The 17322-nt window shown below is 37.7% G+C and overlaps 1 protein-coding gene across 1 annotated transcript in view; it reads right to left on the bottom strand.

Moving 5' to 3' along the window:
- LOC131666139 (5'-AMP-activated protein kinase subunit gamma-2) overlaps positions 1-17322 on the bottom strand; it is a 1183314-nt gene that overhangs the window by 409527 nt on the left and 756465 nt on the right. Inside the window, exon 10 of the mRNA XM_058938551.1 lies at positions 12772-12909. Coding sequence (XP_058794534.1) covers positions 12772-12909 — 138 coding nt within the window. The remainder of the gene's footprint in view (positions 1-12771; positions 12910-17322) is intronic.

Here is a 17322-nt window from a genome sequence, read left to right as displayed (position 1 = left end):
TACATCAAATCTGTCAAACCTCCTGGCTAGCTAGGCGGTGAAAGAATGGACCACCAGTGACCACAGGCCCATAGTGATCGAACTGGATTTTGCCTCACAGCCAGCCAGACTCATACGAACCAAAGAAACGTCAAAACTAAGGTTCAACATGAGAAAAGCTGATTGGGAGTAATTCGGGAGACTTTGTAAATTCGAGAAAGAGAACATATCTAAGCTCCCCTTAGAAACCCCTAAAGACATTGAAACATATGTTTCAAAATTTGAAGAGGTTCTAATAAGGGCAGCAAAGGACTCTATTCCATCAAAAATGAGAAGAACGCGCTCTCAACCCTGGTGGAATCCTGATTTGCGAAGTAAGAAGCGAGCGATTCAAAGACAACGAAAAATCGCTGCTCTGAAAAACAAGGAAGGACCGAATCAAAGGAAAAGAGCCAAAAGCAATAGCTGGCGAGTCTTCTGCACTATTGAAAGCGAAAAGAATGCTTGGGCGTATCCATACAAACAAGCATCCAATAAAGTCAGAATCTCAAAAGCGATGTGCACGGTTAACCGTAATGGTTCAGTTACAAAAGACTGGAAAGAAACAAGCATGGCTCTACTAGAAGAATTAATGCCTGATGACGACCCAAGCTGCGAAAACGATGCACATGCAGAAATTTGCAGAGATATGCGGGAGGTTCCAGCAACCAGCGACGCAACGCCTTTCCTAACAAGGGAAGTTGAAATGGCCCGTAAAGCGAACAAGGCAGCGAAATCACCAGGCAAAGATAAAATAGAGTCAGAGATGCTTGTCAATGCAAAACCATTACACCAGGAACTTACGCGACTTTACAACGCCTGCTTAAAATGCGGAGTATTCCCCAGAAGATAGAAAAGTGGAATACTAATCACGTTACTCAAAGGGGTAGAAAAACCCGAGAACGAGATTAAATCATATAGACCCGTATGTCTACTCCCCATAGCGGGGAAGACACTCGAGAGGCTTGTGATTCAAAGAATATCCAATATTCTAAACAGCTCGGACTGGTCTTCGGAGGATCAATTTGGCTTTAAGGCAAATAGATCCACAGAGGACGCCATTAGAAGACTACATGAAATAGTTGAAGAGGCAGAATCTGATCCGTCGACCAAGTACGTAGCCGCTATTCCACTGGATATCTTAGGAGCATTCGATGCCTTATGGTGGCCAAGCCTGCTTTCCCAATTGAAAGAAAGAAATTGCCCGAAGAACATCTATAAGCTCCTCCAGAGCTACTTCAGTGATCGAGAGGTGGGCATATATGCTCACTTCGAAGAAACACTGAAAACAGCGACGAAGGGGTGCCCATAGGGTTCAGTTTTTGGACCGTTAGGCTGGAACGTCATCTTTGACAAACCACTCCGAGCAATCAGGGATGCAGGATACAAGGTACTAGCCTACGCAGACGATGTGCTTCCCATCATCAAGGCAAAGACACGCATTGATCTTGAAAGACAAGCCCAAGAAATCATTAATATAATGACGGACTGGTGCAAGTCTGACAAAATGAAGTTGGCAGTGGAAAAGTCAGCACTAATATGGCTTAAAGGCCAGATAAGCGAGAATAGGAACCCTACAGTCAAAATTGGGAAAGACAACATTAGAACGCTCAAAACAGTCAAGTACCTAGGAATCACGATCTCGAAGGGCTTCCGATTGGACGAACATATTCGAAACGTGGTTCAAGACTGTAATAACACCTATTTCAATCTAAGTAAAATAGCAAAAGCGAACTGGGGCCTAAAATTCAATTCTATGAAAAAGATATATAATGTCTTCCTATTATCGAAAGTTACATATGCCGCTGCGGACTGGTGGCAAAGAACTAACATCAAACAACAATCTGCTTTAGAAAGATTGCAGCGATCAGTTCTTTGCAGAACACTCAAAGCCTACAAATCGATGTCTCATGAAGCGGTGCACGTGCTTATAGCCTTCCGACCAATAGCTCTAGAGCTTGACGCGAGAGTGCAAAGTACTGCGTCTGGAAAGGGAAATCGATAAAAATGCACGGCATACTAATTAAATTAAATTAAATTAAATTAAAGTACGAATTAAATCGGAGGAACTTCGATCGGACAGACTAAAAATCTCGAAAGCCATACAACTCATCAACGATGAAATCGAAAGGGTATGGCAGGAGAGATGGCAGTCAACCACAAATGGCAGGAGAATGTACAGCTACTTCCTAGTAATCAAGGATAGATTAAAGAAGAGGTGGCTACATCCCAATCACTACGCAGTCCAGTTCATGACTGGATATGGTTCTTTTAAGTCATACCTCCACAAGAGAGGATTATGCGAAGACCAACTGTATAGCTGTGGAGAAACAGAAAGCGAAAGTCATATTCTCTTTAACTGCGAAGAATTAAGGGAATTAAGAAAGCCATTAATAGAGGCCCTTGAAGAGGAGGGCCATACATGGCCATGCCCGGAAACGGCCCTAGTATCTAGCAGGAAAATCTACAATGCCTTTGAAGATTTTGCTAAAAAAGTCATAGAGCCTAGGGAAGGAGCACCTATAACAAAGAGAAAGCGTAGAAAAATAGTTACAAACTATGGTAGAAAGACGCCACCTCTTACAAGGTCCCTAACCAAAGGACCAAAACTCACACAATAATCTAAAATTTTTTGAATAATTTTTGAACTTAGACAAGCTTATAAAGTTTGAAATTCGAATGATAATTTTTGAACATCGAGCTTCAGAATCGAACCTTGAAGATGGATAACTTGAAAGCGAACTATATTACCCGATTTAGCCTAACCGTCGGAGCTGATTTGAATGCGTGGCATGACCGGCACGAATACTGTGAACTGCCTGGGGAATCGCCTTGTCGGCTAGACGAGACCCTGCCCTGACTTAAAAGTCAAAACAAAAATCGAAAGAGCAAACATCAGTATCAGCCAGTCATAAAAATCACTCCTCAGAAAGCGAGGCCCGAAGTTAGAGCAAAAACTGGGAAACAACCTTTCGAATGACGGATACCCACCAGCGTGAGCGGGGATAACCGAAACGCAATGGGAAGACGTGCCCCGGTACGTCGAAGCGATGGACCTATGAGTCGTGGGAGAAATCCCTTAATACAGGTACGCAGGGTAGGATGTTTTCCGAACGCAAGCCCAGGAGGGGAGGCTTAGCTGGTTGATCGTCTTAGGAATCTCCTCTTGCTGTCCTAGCTGAGTCCCTCCTCTGACATCCCAACTTGGGTTGGCCTCTGCGGGGTAGTGATACCAGGTCAAGCAAATCTCGTAAGATTTGTATGCTACGTGCTTCCGACGTACCAGACGTTGGAGTAACTAGAGTCCCGTCGCGCCCAAACCGAGGGTCAAGCCTTTAGTTCCGCTCTCCCTGAGCGTCGAACTTTGAAAAGATCGGTACTCCTCTCGAGGAGGTCGTCGCCTTAGATTAAAAAGGCTCCGACTCACTGTGTGCGTCAGGGATGTCGTAGCAAACTTGACTTCCGGATCACCAAAGTGTTTGAAAGCGAAGGGGTGAAAGACAGTGGGCTATTCTAACCTATTGGCGCCCAGAGAGGGGGGTGGTAATGTATGACTACAATATGCCACCCTCAAAAACGGAAAAGTGTGAACAACGTAAACACTCACTGTTACAAGTGAGAGAGGTGCAACTGTGCGTGCAATACCTCCTCCTCCTTCGCGTCAAGCGACTGTACAGTTAGGCGAATTCTGCAATCTTGCCGAATCGTAATTGAGGGACTTCGATTAATGTAAGTACCGACCGTTCCTTGGATCTCTCTCTCGCTTTGCCTATCTCGCCGCTCTATCTGAACCGCCCTGTACACTGATTCGTACATAAGCTATATAATATATATATATTTGTATACTACTAAAACTGCATGGCTTTTCTTTCGGACTACCTTTCCTTCCTATCGCTTCCCTCAACTTTCGCGATCCATGCTGCGTGACCCACGACGCTCTCTGCGGGGCAGTTGGCGATCTGACCTACCGGGCTGGTCTTACGTAGCATAACGTAATCTCGCGAAGAGCTGCAATTGTGTCAGCCACTAATTGATCTCGGTTTAATTAATATATTGTAGCGGTCTCAATCTCCGTTACAATATGTAAAATATTTTAAACACAATATGTAGTATAAAATGTAGTATTAACGATTTTACAATGTCATTTATGAATGTGCAGATCTTTTTTTTTCCTCATAGATCTCAGTATAAATTATTATGTTTAAAATTATATTATCTGGGGTGTCTTTACAGCCAATTTATTTAATTCTAAAAAGTAAAAAAATATATTATTTGATGAAATTTTGTTAACGCTATTTCCTCAAAGATGAAAAAATTCTTACATAGAAATGTTTTTTACTCAAAATATATCAAAAACTAAAGTTCACAGTGCTAATAATACATTCAAATATAATTTGCCAGCCGTGTCATCTGGTTATACGTTCTTATGATACCGTGCACATTTTACCTTGACAATTATTGAACGATGTAGCTATTGCAACGGTAGTCGATTCGATTAATCGATCCGTTGGCGATTCATATACTCGCGATTTTAGTACGAACGACTAAGAGAGAAAGAGAGAGAGAGGGCGCGCGAGAGTTTGAAAATATTATGTATTATAAAGTTTCTGAGATTTTGATACGGGCGTGAGTGTAGCGAGGAAGCAGCAGTAGCAGCATTACAGCAGCCGCAAGCAGCAGCAGATTTTTGAGCGAGGCAGCGCAGCTGATATTTGAGGAGCATCGACCGTTGAATTTTCTTCAACAATTACGGCTGATCATCGTAATTGCACCGCGGGGTAGGTGCACCTCCTTATATTATTGCGCAACGAAATACTTCGATCAATGTATTCGAAATGTTTCGAAAGTATTTTGTCAATCGCGAGCATATTTTTTTGTATTCGCACCGATCGTTAGATTTCTCGGCACATTTCGAATTCTCTCTCTCTCTCTCTCTCTCTCTCTCTCTCTCTCGCTCGCTCTCACTGAATTATTAACAATAACTGTAAATCCTATTTCGCGTGCGTTAGTCTTTCAGCCAATAAAACACTAGTTTTTATTAATTAAACTTTATTAATTTTATTCGCCGTTTACGTCATTTCGTTTCCTAATTGTTAATAGATCTATAAAGTCTTAAGTCTAATACGAATTCGTCTAGGGGATTAGGTGGATTAGGCATTAAGTCATTCATACTGAAGATAGATCGAGTGTCACAAGTCAAATGACTTAAGGTGAGTTCAACTCGGTTGAAAAGAAGACATTGAAACGAAAGTATCAAAGGTAAAGGTGAATACACGTATAACTATACGTGTTTAACGGAGCGGCGGTTAGTTCTGCATCGTGGGAGTTTGTGTGTAAATAAATATCCTATTTTGTTCGTTAACCACCCCTTTACACTGTATTATTTATTGAAATACATTAATTAGTAAATGATAATGTCTTTTATTAGTATAAAAGAAAACATTTGCATATTTCTTAAAGTTGTTAGATTAAACGTTATTTATTTTTTTACAGCGACTGAATGAAAAAATCGAATTTTTTTTTAAAAGTTTGGTACTCTTAGTAATTTGGTCATAGTATGTTTGGGCCTCTTGTTTCGTTTTCACTTTGATATATTTTTTTAAGTAATTTCCAATTTATTCTTCACATAAGCCATCGGTATATTTTCTATGGGTAATGTATCTATCAAATCACCAATATACTATACGACGGTGGTCCGATAAGTACTTAGCCTCACCGCCCGACGGCGCCACTCTGACAAAAGAAATATTCTATCACGTAGTACAACCTTCTCGATGATTACTGTCAAGATTTCAGCCGGATCGGAGTTGTAGTTTATTTTTGAGAGCGTGTGAAAGCAAGTGTGTCCGTTGATTTTTGAAAAATGGAAAAAGAGCAGTATCGATCGGTGATTCGATTCTTGTTTTTGGAAGGGAAATCGCGCAGCGAAATCAAAAAGCGCTTGGATTCTGTGTACGGTGACTCTTCTCCTTCGATGGCGACCGTCAAAAATTAGTTTAACGAGTTTCAACGTGGTCGCACGTCGATTTTTGAAGAGCCACGTCCAGGTGCTCCGAAAACGGCTACCACGGAGGATAACGTGACAAAAATTCACGATTTTATATTGGCAGATCGACGATTGAAGGTGCGCTAGATAGCTAAGATCGTAGGCATCTCAAAAGACCACATGGGTCATGTCCTGCATGAAATTTTGGGCATGAAAAAGCTGTCGGCGCGATGGGTACCGCGTTCGCTCACCCCGGACAACAAGCGCAACTGTGAGACAACTTCAGAGCAATGTCTGACGCTGTTTAAGCGTAATCCGAAGGAGTTTCTGCGTCGTTTCGTGACAGTCGATGAAACATGGATCCACTGCTATACATCAAAGACCACGGAATAGTCGAAACAGTGGACTTTACCCGGTGAAAGTGCTCCGAAGAAGGCGAAGACTGCCCCATCAGCCGGAAAGGTGATGGCCACCGTTTTCTGGGATTCACAAGGTGTGATCTACATCGACTACCTGGAGAGGGTCAAAACGGTCACAGGGCTGTACTATGCCGAATTATTGGGCCGATTCGACGTCGAATTGCAGAAAAAACGGCCCCATTTGGCGAAGAAAAAAGTGCTCTTCCACCCTGACAACGCACCGGCTCACACCTCCGCCGTCGCCATGGCCAAATTGGTCGAATTAGGCTAAGAATTACTGTCTCATCCACCGTATTCTCCAAATTTAACCACGTACGACTTCTTTTTGTTTCCAAACTTGAAAAAGTCACTCGCCGGGTAGAAATTTGAGTTGAATGAGGGGGTAATCGCTGCCACGGAAGCCTACTTTTGAGACCTCGAGAAAACGTATTTTTCAGACAGGTTAAAAAAGTTGGAGTATCGCTGGGCCAAGTGTATTGAACTAAAAGGAGGCTATGTTGAAAAATAAAACGTTTCTTTTGTAAGCTAAGTACTTATCGGACCACCCTCGTATGAATTTGGTAGCATATTCGGCACTTAATTTAACTTTTCTTGCTTGGTGATCTATGCACCTGCTGCTCTTAACTCGTTGATGATTTTCATGAATCCATTTATAAATATTACCGTATCACTGTATTTAATCAACTTCATTTACTCAATTTTATTTCTGCAGAAAATCTACAAGGACGTGGACTCTCTCGAATATCACTGATCCAACTTTTATATGATATCGTAGACCATATAAAATTGCTCTACATATACTAACTGTTCAAAAGCACGCTAAGAATGTAACTTTATATTTCGATAAAATAAAATTTAACTTATGAATCACTTTAATATTTGATAAGGCATCATTTGAAAGATGACAATTTATACAAATCTTAGCAGCGCCGCTTAGCTTAAAATATAAATACTTATTAATTTAACCTTGTACTTAGAAAAAACGTAAAATTTAAATGCTGAAATGAACAACCACTACGTTTTTTTATAATTATATCGGCTTTTAGCAAAACTATGAATTATAAAATGTAAACAAAGTATGTATTTTTACATCTAATACAAGTAATTATACAGTTGTAGCTATTTTATTCTAGTAAAATGCTGCCAAAAAGTCTGAGTGGTTCTAATGATGAAATTCTAATGATGAAATAGACAAAGATGCTAATGTATCCCTTAGTCGATCTTTGATTATAATCCTTAGTGATGCATGTGGTTGCGTTTACAATATTCGTGTAATCGACGGAGTGCAAATCGCTTGCCAATTGTGCGCTATTAATTCATATATCGTATTTCACCTTAAACTACTTTGCAAATAGTATGAATAACTAAGGATAGATTGAAAATTTATATTTATATCAATATTGGGGAGAGTTTCGACTCGTGGAAGGGAGTAGATGTGTCTTGACTGTAAGTGCGAGTTTTGGTGAGAAAGTTTGTGAGGAAAAGTGTTTAAGTAGAGAGATAGAGGTGAAAAGAGCGTGGAGGCGGAAGAGAAATGGAGTAGAGAGAGACGGATTGGAGAAGAGCAGGAAAAAGCAGAGAGAGAAAAATAAAGGAAAAAAAGAAAAGTATCCTGGAGCTTGGCGGGGATTAGGAGCATGGAGGAAGACGACTGGAAGAAACCTGGGTGAGGAAGCAAGGGGCAAAAATTGGGGTGGAGAAGAAACTGAAAGGATATAACATAGAGTGGACAGACTCAAGAAGGGAAGGAAGAAGGGGGAGAAATAGGGGGAGGAATAATGGCGGGAAGAGAGAGGAAAGGGATGAGTAAGGTTGAATGGAAGAAAGAAAGGACAAGTGAGGTAATAGTAGGAAAAATAAAGATCGGAGGGAGGGAATACATGATAGCATCGGTGTATGATATGCAACATGAGAAGAAGGAAAACTATGGATACCTAAGCGAAGAGATAGAGGAGAACAGAGGAAAAACAATAATTATAGGAGGAGACTTTAACGCAAGAACAGGAAATGAAGGGAGAGAATGGGAGACAGAAAGAAACCTAGAAGAAATAAAGGCCAAGGATAAAGTGTTAAACGCAGAGGGATAATGATAAAATGGTTAGGAGAAATGGGTTTAGTGATAATGAATGGGAGAAAAGAAGGAATTGAAGAAGGAGAAATAACATATATAGGTGCGACAGGAATGTCAAAGATAGATTATGTAGTAGGTAACGAGCAAGGTGATGAGGCGATAAAAAGGGTACAAATAAAAGAAAGGGTATAGTCGGACCACTTACCAGTAGGAGTCGAATTGGGAGATAAAATAGTAGAAGAAAGAATAGAAGAAGAAAGAATGATAGACGACTGGAGCGAAGAAGGTATAAGGGAGTATCAGAGACGGATAGACGCAATAGAGGGAACAGAAAAATGGAAAGCAATAAAAAAAGAGTGAAGAACGCCGTTGTAAAAAAAAGATAAGAAAAAAAAGGATCGAAAAAAAACTGGTGGAGAAAAGAATGTAAGATAAAAAGGGCTAGGGTGATGGCAGAGTTAAATAAGGTAAGAAAAGGGGAAGGAGACAGAGGCAAATACCTAGAAGCAAAGAGAAAATACAGAGAGGAAATAAGAAAAGCAAAAGAAGATGAAGGGAAAAGAGTGGCAGAAGAAATAAGAACAGATAAGACGAGAAGAAAATTCTGGGATAAAGAGAATGGCAATAGGAAGAAAAGAATTGGATTAGATGAAAATATAGGAAAAGAAGAATGGATAAAGCACTTCAAGGAACAATTGGGAGAGAAAGAACAGGAAGAAAGTAAAGGGGAAGAAACCGAAGACAGCGAAGGAGAGGAAGGTGAAGAAATTAAAGAAAGAGAAGTAAAAGAGGTAATAAGAAAAATGAAAAAGAAAAAGGCGACAGGAGAAGATGGTATAGGAAATGAAGCGTGGATGGAAGGCACGGAAGGCTTGATAAAAGATATGACAAAATGCTTAAATGGAATATGGAACGGAGAAGGATATCCGGAAAAATGTAGGAAGGGAATAATAGTACCAATATATAAGAAAGGGAGGAAAGAAGAAGTAGGAAACTATAGAGGAATAACGCTGATGGATACGGGATATAAAATATATGCGGAAATACTGAGAAAAAAGCTGGAAAGAGAACTAGAAGCTAACGAAACGCTAAGTGATACGCAGATGGGATTTAGGAAGAAAAGAGGAACAATGGACGCGATATTTATATTAAAAACAATAATAGGGAAGGAAATAAGGGAAAAAGGAGGGAAACTGTTCGTATTCTTTGCAGACATGAAGGCCGCTTTTGATAAAATAAAGAGGAAGAAAATATGGGAAACAATGAAAGAGAAAGGGATAAATAGTAAAATTGGGAAAAGAATAGAAGAAATATACAAGAAAACAGCGAGTAAGGTAAAAGTTGGAGGAGAAATAATTGGGGAGTTTGAGACTTACAGAGGCGTAAGGCAAGGGTGCCCTTTGAGAACCACGCTATTTAATCTTGCTTTCGCCGACCTGGAAGTGAAGATCAAGCAGGTGCAGGAAGGAGGGGTAGTGATAGGAAGGAAGAAAATATGGACATTAGGATATGCAGATGATATAGTGATGATGGCAAAGAGTGAAAGTGGAATGAGAGCAATGCTGAAAAAAATTAAAAAGATACCTGGAAGAAAGAGGATTAGAGTTAAATGTAGGAAAATCAAAGATAATGAAATGCAGGATAGGAGGAGGAAGGGGGAAGGAAGAAGAATTCCAATGGGAAGGTGAGAAGATAGAGAAGGTTAAAGAGTACAACTACTTGGGATATGTGATAAGCAGAAATAACGGAAATAAAAAGCAGATAAAGAAGGTAGAAGGGAAAATAAATATGGGACTCGGAAGACTATGGGGGCTAGGAGAAAAGCTATTTAGAGAAAATTGGGAGCTAAGGATGAACCTGTTCGATGCACTGGCGAAAAGCGTGATTATGTATGGAGCAGAAATCTGGGGATGGAAGAGATATGACGAAATAGAAAGACTACAACTAAAATACATAAAGTGGGTATTAGGATTAGATAGAAACGCGCCAAGTTACTTAATACGATGGGAAACAGGAAGACAAGAAATGAAAGAAACAGCATTAGAAAGAGCAATGAGGTATGAAAACAAAATAAGAGAAGAAAGAGATGGCTCAATAAAAAAAGAAGCATGGAGAGAATTAAAGCAAAGGGAAAGAAATGAAAAAGATAAAAAGGGTAAGAAGGAGGGGAGAGAGGAAAGAGGGAGATGAAATGAGGAAAGAGTTTTGGGAAGAAATAAGAGATGAGCTAAAGAAAAAAGAAGAAAAAGAACTAGAAGAAAAACTAGAAAAATCAAGATACATAATGAGTGGAAAGAACTGAAAGAAGAAATGAAAAGGTATAGGTTAAAGGAAATTCAAGGAGAGGGAAGAATAAAAGGCCTACAAATAAGGGAAAGGTGTTGGTTAGGTAATGAAACGAGAGGAAGCACGTATTGGGAAAAAGAAGAAAATAAGAGATGCAGAATGTATATGAAAGAGGAAGAAAATTGGAAACACATAGTAGAAAAATGTGAAAAAAGCAGAAAGGAAGGGGAAGAATGGGGAAAAATAATAATACGAAGCAAAGAAAAGATAGCGTGGATGATGGACCTACAATGGAAAAGAAGAAGAAACGAAGAGGAGAAAGAAAAAGAAAAACAAGAAGACGAAATTTTAAGATTCTAAGGACAGAAGGAAACAGAAGACAGAGACGCAAGACTCGCAGACACATCTACATATGCAAACATACACACAAAACACACACACGCAAACATACACATACACATACACATAGGCACACACACACAAAACACAAGTACTAGCAACTACACAAGCGAGAGGAAGTAGGTATTGGAGGATGGAGCAAAATGGAAAAGAAGAAGAATCGAAGAAGAGAAAGAAAAAGGTAAATTAGAAGACAAATTATAACACACTAAGGAAAAATAAGTGAGGTTGAGGAAAGGAAAGGCAGAGGGAGCAATAGGAAATATGAAAAAGGTGTCAAAGCCCTAATAAGGAGAAAGATAGATGAAATGATTAGCAAGAATGAGAACAAAAGCAAAGGAAAGGCAAAGATGAAAAGGCAAAAGAAAGTAATAAAGGAAAAAGTTGAAAAGAAAATATGCAAGAAAGAGAAAAACAGAAGAGCGGAAAAGGCAGATCTTGGAAAGAGAGAGAGGAAGAGAAGATTAATCAACAGAAAAATGGGAAGAAAAGAGGAACAGACAGGCGCAGAAGACAGAGACACAAAAGTTGCAGACACACCTACATACATACACACACAAAACACATACATCATCAACTACACAAACACAAACTGGACACGAGACACAAATAGTAATGTAAGAAATAAAAAAAACAAATGTATCATAAGTTGTAAATAAAATATATATATATATATATAACTGTGACTGAACTGTGTAAGCGACGGCTGAGCAACTTAGGATCTTTGAAATTAGTAAAAGACGCACACCGTTGCATGAGCAAGCATGAGCGACAGCCCACAAAGGTTGAGCGCCTTTGCGAGGATGCTACCTTGTCCAATCGTTGTTACAGGTATAGTATTGCCAAGATATGAATTTTGTTTTTTTTTCTTTGTATTTTATATATTTTTTTCATTTCTTCTCTTCCTTTATAATTAGATCGGCAATAAAATTTGTTTAATTTATTAGTCCACGTCATCTTTTACGTTGCATCCTCTCTTTCCCTGTTCAAAATTTTTTTACGCGGAATGTTACAGCCGACAGGTTGTTAAGTAGTCGGAGCGATTTCGCATCTCAAATTTCCGCGTAAACGATTGGTAAATAGGGTCGCGGATAAAATCCATAGTAAAATTAACTTTCCCTTTTTATGACGTACAACAGAAATGAAAACGAAACCATAATCAGATATTTGTATACCCCGTATCTAAACTTGCTTTACATTACAATTTCAGCCCAGTGCTGTCATTAACTTGCAGAAGACTTCATGGAATATTATTATTTTAATAGAACTTTAGAAATTGACAATAATTTACAGTTGTACCTGACAAACCAAATCTTTTTAAAACATATGGTGCTTTATATCCAACATGTCAAAAATTAAACCTCTGTTTAATCATAAACAACTTTTAATAAAATGGATCTGCAAAAAGTTTACAGTTACTAATGCAAATTTTTTTTTGTAAAGAACAGAAGTGCTCCTTTTATTTTATTTTATAATTTGTTAAGTTTTGATTTTTTTATCATATTTTATGTTATGACATATTCTTTGAAAAGTGTAACACGAAAAAACTATATTATTAATGTTTTCCACTTAAAATACTTTTATGTACTCACCATTATAAACAAGGGCGAAAAAAGCTTTCTTGACAAGTAGATGAGTATCAAAAACTACTAATTTAGCACTTGTAGGTATAAGATCATAGCACTTATGAAATTTGAAAAACTTGACGAATATTTGTGATTCATCTTCTTCTGAAAAAAAGCGTGTATATTTTATTCATTTTCTGAATACTATATTTATGAAATTTGCATTTATATATACATAAATTCATATTATATATTAAATATATACATGAAGTGGATAACTAATTTTAACAAGACTAACGGATAGACACTATTGTACTAAAAGTTTTATCAAAATTTTGTTGTGGTTAACAATCATGAAACACTTTAATATCATTGAACATGTCAAATGGCAAAATACATTTGATATTTGTTTCAATGGATAGAGATGCTGAAAAAAAGTTACATTTAAATTTGAAAACAAAAACAGCCTATATTTTTTTGTGAACTCAGTTGGAAGCATCTGATAATAAATATTTTTAATATACAATCATGACCATTCTCAGTTCTACTCAGTAAAACGCTTCGTGAATTTTGGACAATCAGTTGACCAGTCACCAGTTACTCTCACTGACTCTACCATTCGCGAACTGAGTTGCTTCAGAAAACAAGTGATAAAAAGACAAATGACAAGAAAGAGAGAAAACAAAAAAGGCAAAGACTCGTGTTTTTTTCCTTTTAACTTGGCAGTCGAAGTGATACTAATCATTCCGAATGGTCACGTGTCGCTCTCCCTTTCAAGACTCCCGCGTGCTTCTACGTGCGCCCTCGAATTTTCGACCGGCCTCTCTCTCACGTACACGCTTACGATTTTCCCTCGTGGTCGCTTTTTATTTTACACACGCGCCTTAATGAATATTTATTCGTTAAATGATATACGATTACAAGAAATGCAAGGTGTTGCAACGGTAGTCGATTCAATTAATCGATCCGTTCGCGATTCTGTAACTCGCGCGTTAGTTCAAGCAATTAACAGAGAGAGGGGGCGCGCGAGCATTTAAATTAAGTAGTTACGCCTCAGCTGTTTACGCGACAATACCGCCGAATTTAGTTTGCACAGTGTTTCGCTAATTATCAAGATTTTTTGGAACAATCTTAAGTGCGAGAGTGCAACGGGTAAATTTCAGCCGATAGGAGAGCGAGGCAGCGCAGCTGATTAAGTGGGTTGATTTTCCTCATCAATAATTACGGCTGATCACCGTAATTGCACCGCAGGGAAGGTGCACCTTCCGTTATTATTGCGTGACAAAATACATTAGGTATTTCGTCGACCGTGATATCAATCTTTTTTTATATTTGCGCCGAGCGTTAGTTTCGCGGTAAATTTCGAATCTTCTCTCTCTCTCTCTCTCTCTTTCTCACCGAATAATAATTCATTGTAAATCCTGTTCGCGTGCGTTAGTCTTTCGGCCCATAAAAGACTGTAGTTTTTTTACTAATTAAAGTTAGTTAATTTCATTCGCCGATTACGTTATTTAATTTCCCATTAGCTTAAACGATTTGTAAAAGCTTAGGTTTTAATCCGATTTCATCTAGGGGATTAAACGGGTTAGGCGTAAACTCGCTCACACCTAAGATACATCGAGTGTCACAAGTCACGTGACTTAAGGTGAGTTCAACTCCGTTGGAAAGAAGACACTTAAACGAAATCATCTGACGTAAAGACGAATACATGTACAACTACACGTATTGAACGGAGCGGCGGTTAGCTCTGCATCGTGGGAGTTTGTACTTAAATAAATTTCTCATTTTTTCAAATAACCTTCCCCGTTACAGTGTGCATAATTATAAACACTTGTCAAATTCTTCAACAATTAAATATTGATATCAAGTTATATATAAACTCACACTATTCATATCAGTAAATAATAAATGTTAGTAAGTTTCGCAGCCTTGTTTTGCTTGCAACCATACATTAATACAAAATGTTCTGAAAAAATTATTTTATTTTTAGTACGATTTCTACCAAAAAAGTAATTTTATTAAAAGATTTTTTAAATTTTATTTTTACTTTTTAGTTATACTCAGTAAGTATGGCTAAATATACAAGGATGATTTCAATTTAAAAATAATAAAATTTTATTTTCCCATCACTAATTTCAACCCTTAGGCTTCTTTTACAAGGGGATTGGGTTATTTTGCAAAAGTAACAATTAAATATTGTGTTATCTAATTTTAGTAACTGTACAAAATTGATTAAATTTTGATATTGTTTTTCTATTTTTTTTTTCAGACAAAAAGATAAGAAAAAAAGGGGAAACTTCTATATAACTACTTTCATCCTTTGAACACCCCGGATAGGATTTATAAAAATTATAATGGAATATTGATATCGTAATACTGTAATAAATTGTAGTTACTAGACTCGGGTGATATCCAAGCCTAGTAACTGTACACAATTTCAACTATAGATTATATCCGGAAGTACGTTAACTGAAAAATGCGCTGTTTGAAACAACACAAACATGAAGAGTTAGTTAAAGAAAAGCAAGTATTTATAAAATGATTTAATGAAATTTTCTATAGACGGTATCAAAAAAGTCTTGAAATACCCAAACAACCCAGGAACAACGGCGTGGGCGTAGTAATTTCTGTTTCCTTTGGGGTGTTTTATTATCTACTTACTTCTTGACAGTATTTTAATCGATGGTAAAAAGCACCACCAGCATTCCTGATAATTTTGAGAAGGAATAAGAGCTGATTCACCAACGATCCTTTGCTGTAATTCATCCAAATTTTGGGGTTGGATTTTGTTTTGTATACTCGATCTTTCAAATATTCCCAATACAAGTAGTCAAGGGGCGTTAAATCAGGTAACCTAGCTGGCCATTCAATGGTGCCTCTTCATCCTACCCATCGATTAGTAAATACTGCATCTAATTGTAAGTAACCGCAAACAATTCGTGCATAATGAACTGCTGCGTCATCCTGTTGATACCATGTATCATTAAAGTTTTCTTTAATTATTCCTCTTATTGCAAGAACTATTTGATTCCCCAGCATAGCTTCATAGTTTTGAGCATTTAAGTTACCATAAATAAAAAATGGCCCTATAATTCGATTATTTAGTACTCTAGTCAGACATTTAATATTTGTGGATATTGTGATTTACCTTTTCTTTTCCAATGAGGATTTTCAGATGCCCAGTATCTACAATAATGCTTATTCAAACTTGCGTCAAGTTGAAATGTAGCTTCATCTGAAAATACTGTATTAGATAGAAAGTTGGGACTTTGAACTATGCGAGCCATCATATCATCACAAAATTCAACGCGACGATCGAAATCATCTTCGTTTAGCTTGTGTATCAGTATTACTTTGAATGGATGGAAATTCGCTTGCAGTAGTACGTTATGAACAGATGATTTACTTATTTCGTGCTCTTGAATGGCTCTACGAATGGAATGAATTATATGTGTATCGGTAGTGAATGTTAACAAAACATCTAATGATTTATCTTTACCACTTACTGACCTTGGTCCGTTTGATCTAGGTAGATCACTAATAATGCCGGTATTTTCAAACCTTCTAACAGTTTTTTGAACTGTTTAAAGTGAAATCAGAGTTCTATCAGATCTAAATGTTGCATTGAAAAGGTGTCTCACAGCCCTTTAAGATCGCTGCACTGGACCCCAACTTCTCATCATGAGATGCGTTATTCTTTTTCTACCAGTTAGTTCACCCATTGCACTATTCTATGCAGTAGACCGTATCCATAAGCTAATCAGAATATGAAAATTCAGAAACAAATAAAATAGTTTTTTCAATAGTAAACTATTGTACTGGAAAATCTTTTGACGAGCATATCATAGCAGCTTGAAAGGGCAATAACCAGTAGTTGTTCCTTGGTAATGCTAAAAATAAAAGTATGGAAACTTCTTCTCTTTCAATTGCCGATATTAGATGAGGAAGACATAAAAAAAAACTTTGACCTTGAAATGACCTTGCAGGATACAAACAAGAAGGAGGTTGAGGTCACCACTAATGCAATCAAACAAAACAACTAAAGCAAGCTTTGGTCTATTTCCATCAATCAGTTGTTCTGAGAGGCCTCACAACTGAATGACATTTAAATGACCTTCATGATCAACGGGAAATTTTTTACCTCAATGGTTTTGATCGTAAATTTTCCCACTATTTTGATTGCTGATGTCAAAAAAGGCGCTTTCCATTTCAAAAAATTAACCTTGAAAAAACCGTTGATTTTCTTGTTGAAAATTACTTCAAATCTAACCTTGACATATTTTTAAAATAAATCACCTGGAAAGTTATTTAGCTATTTCCAGATTTATTGGACACCCTGTATATGCATATGTAGATTGTAACGATTAATCAAATAAATATATAAATTATTTGACTCCGATAATAAATTATTCGTAGATGCAAAGCTATTCTCTATCTATAACTAGATTAACCAGTGCTGCAGCACAAATGGTTTACTTGGCTAAAAACGTACGTGAAAGCGTAAAAATAAGCAAGAGATAAATTGAACGAAATACAAGTTCTTACTGCGAGCGAAGATTAGGTAGATACGAGGGGGGT

This window comes from Phymastichus coffea, unplaced genomic scaffold (genome assembly GCF_024137745.1).
Source record: "Phymastichus coffea isolate CEN01 unplaced genomic scaffold, Cenicafe_Pcof_1.1 PCOF00003, whole genome shotgun sequence".
Lineage (NCBI taxonomy): Eukaryota > Metazoa > Arthropoda > Insecta > Hymenoptera > Eulophidae > Phymastichus > Phymastichus coffea.
This window is presented reverse-complemented; position numbering and strand designations above follow the sequence as displayed.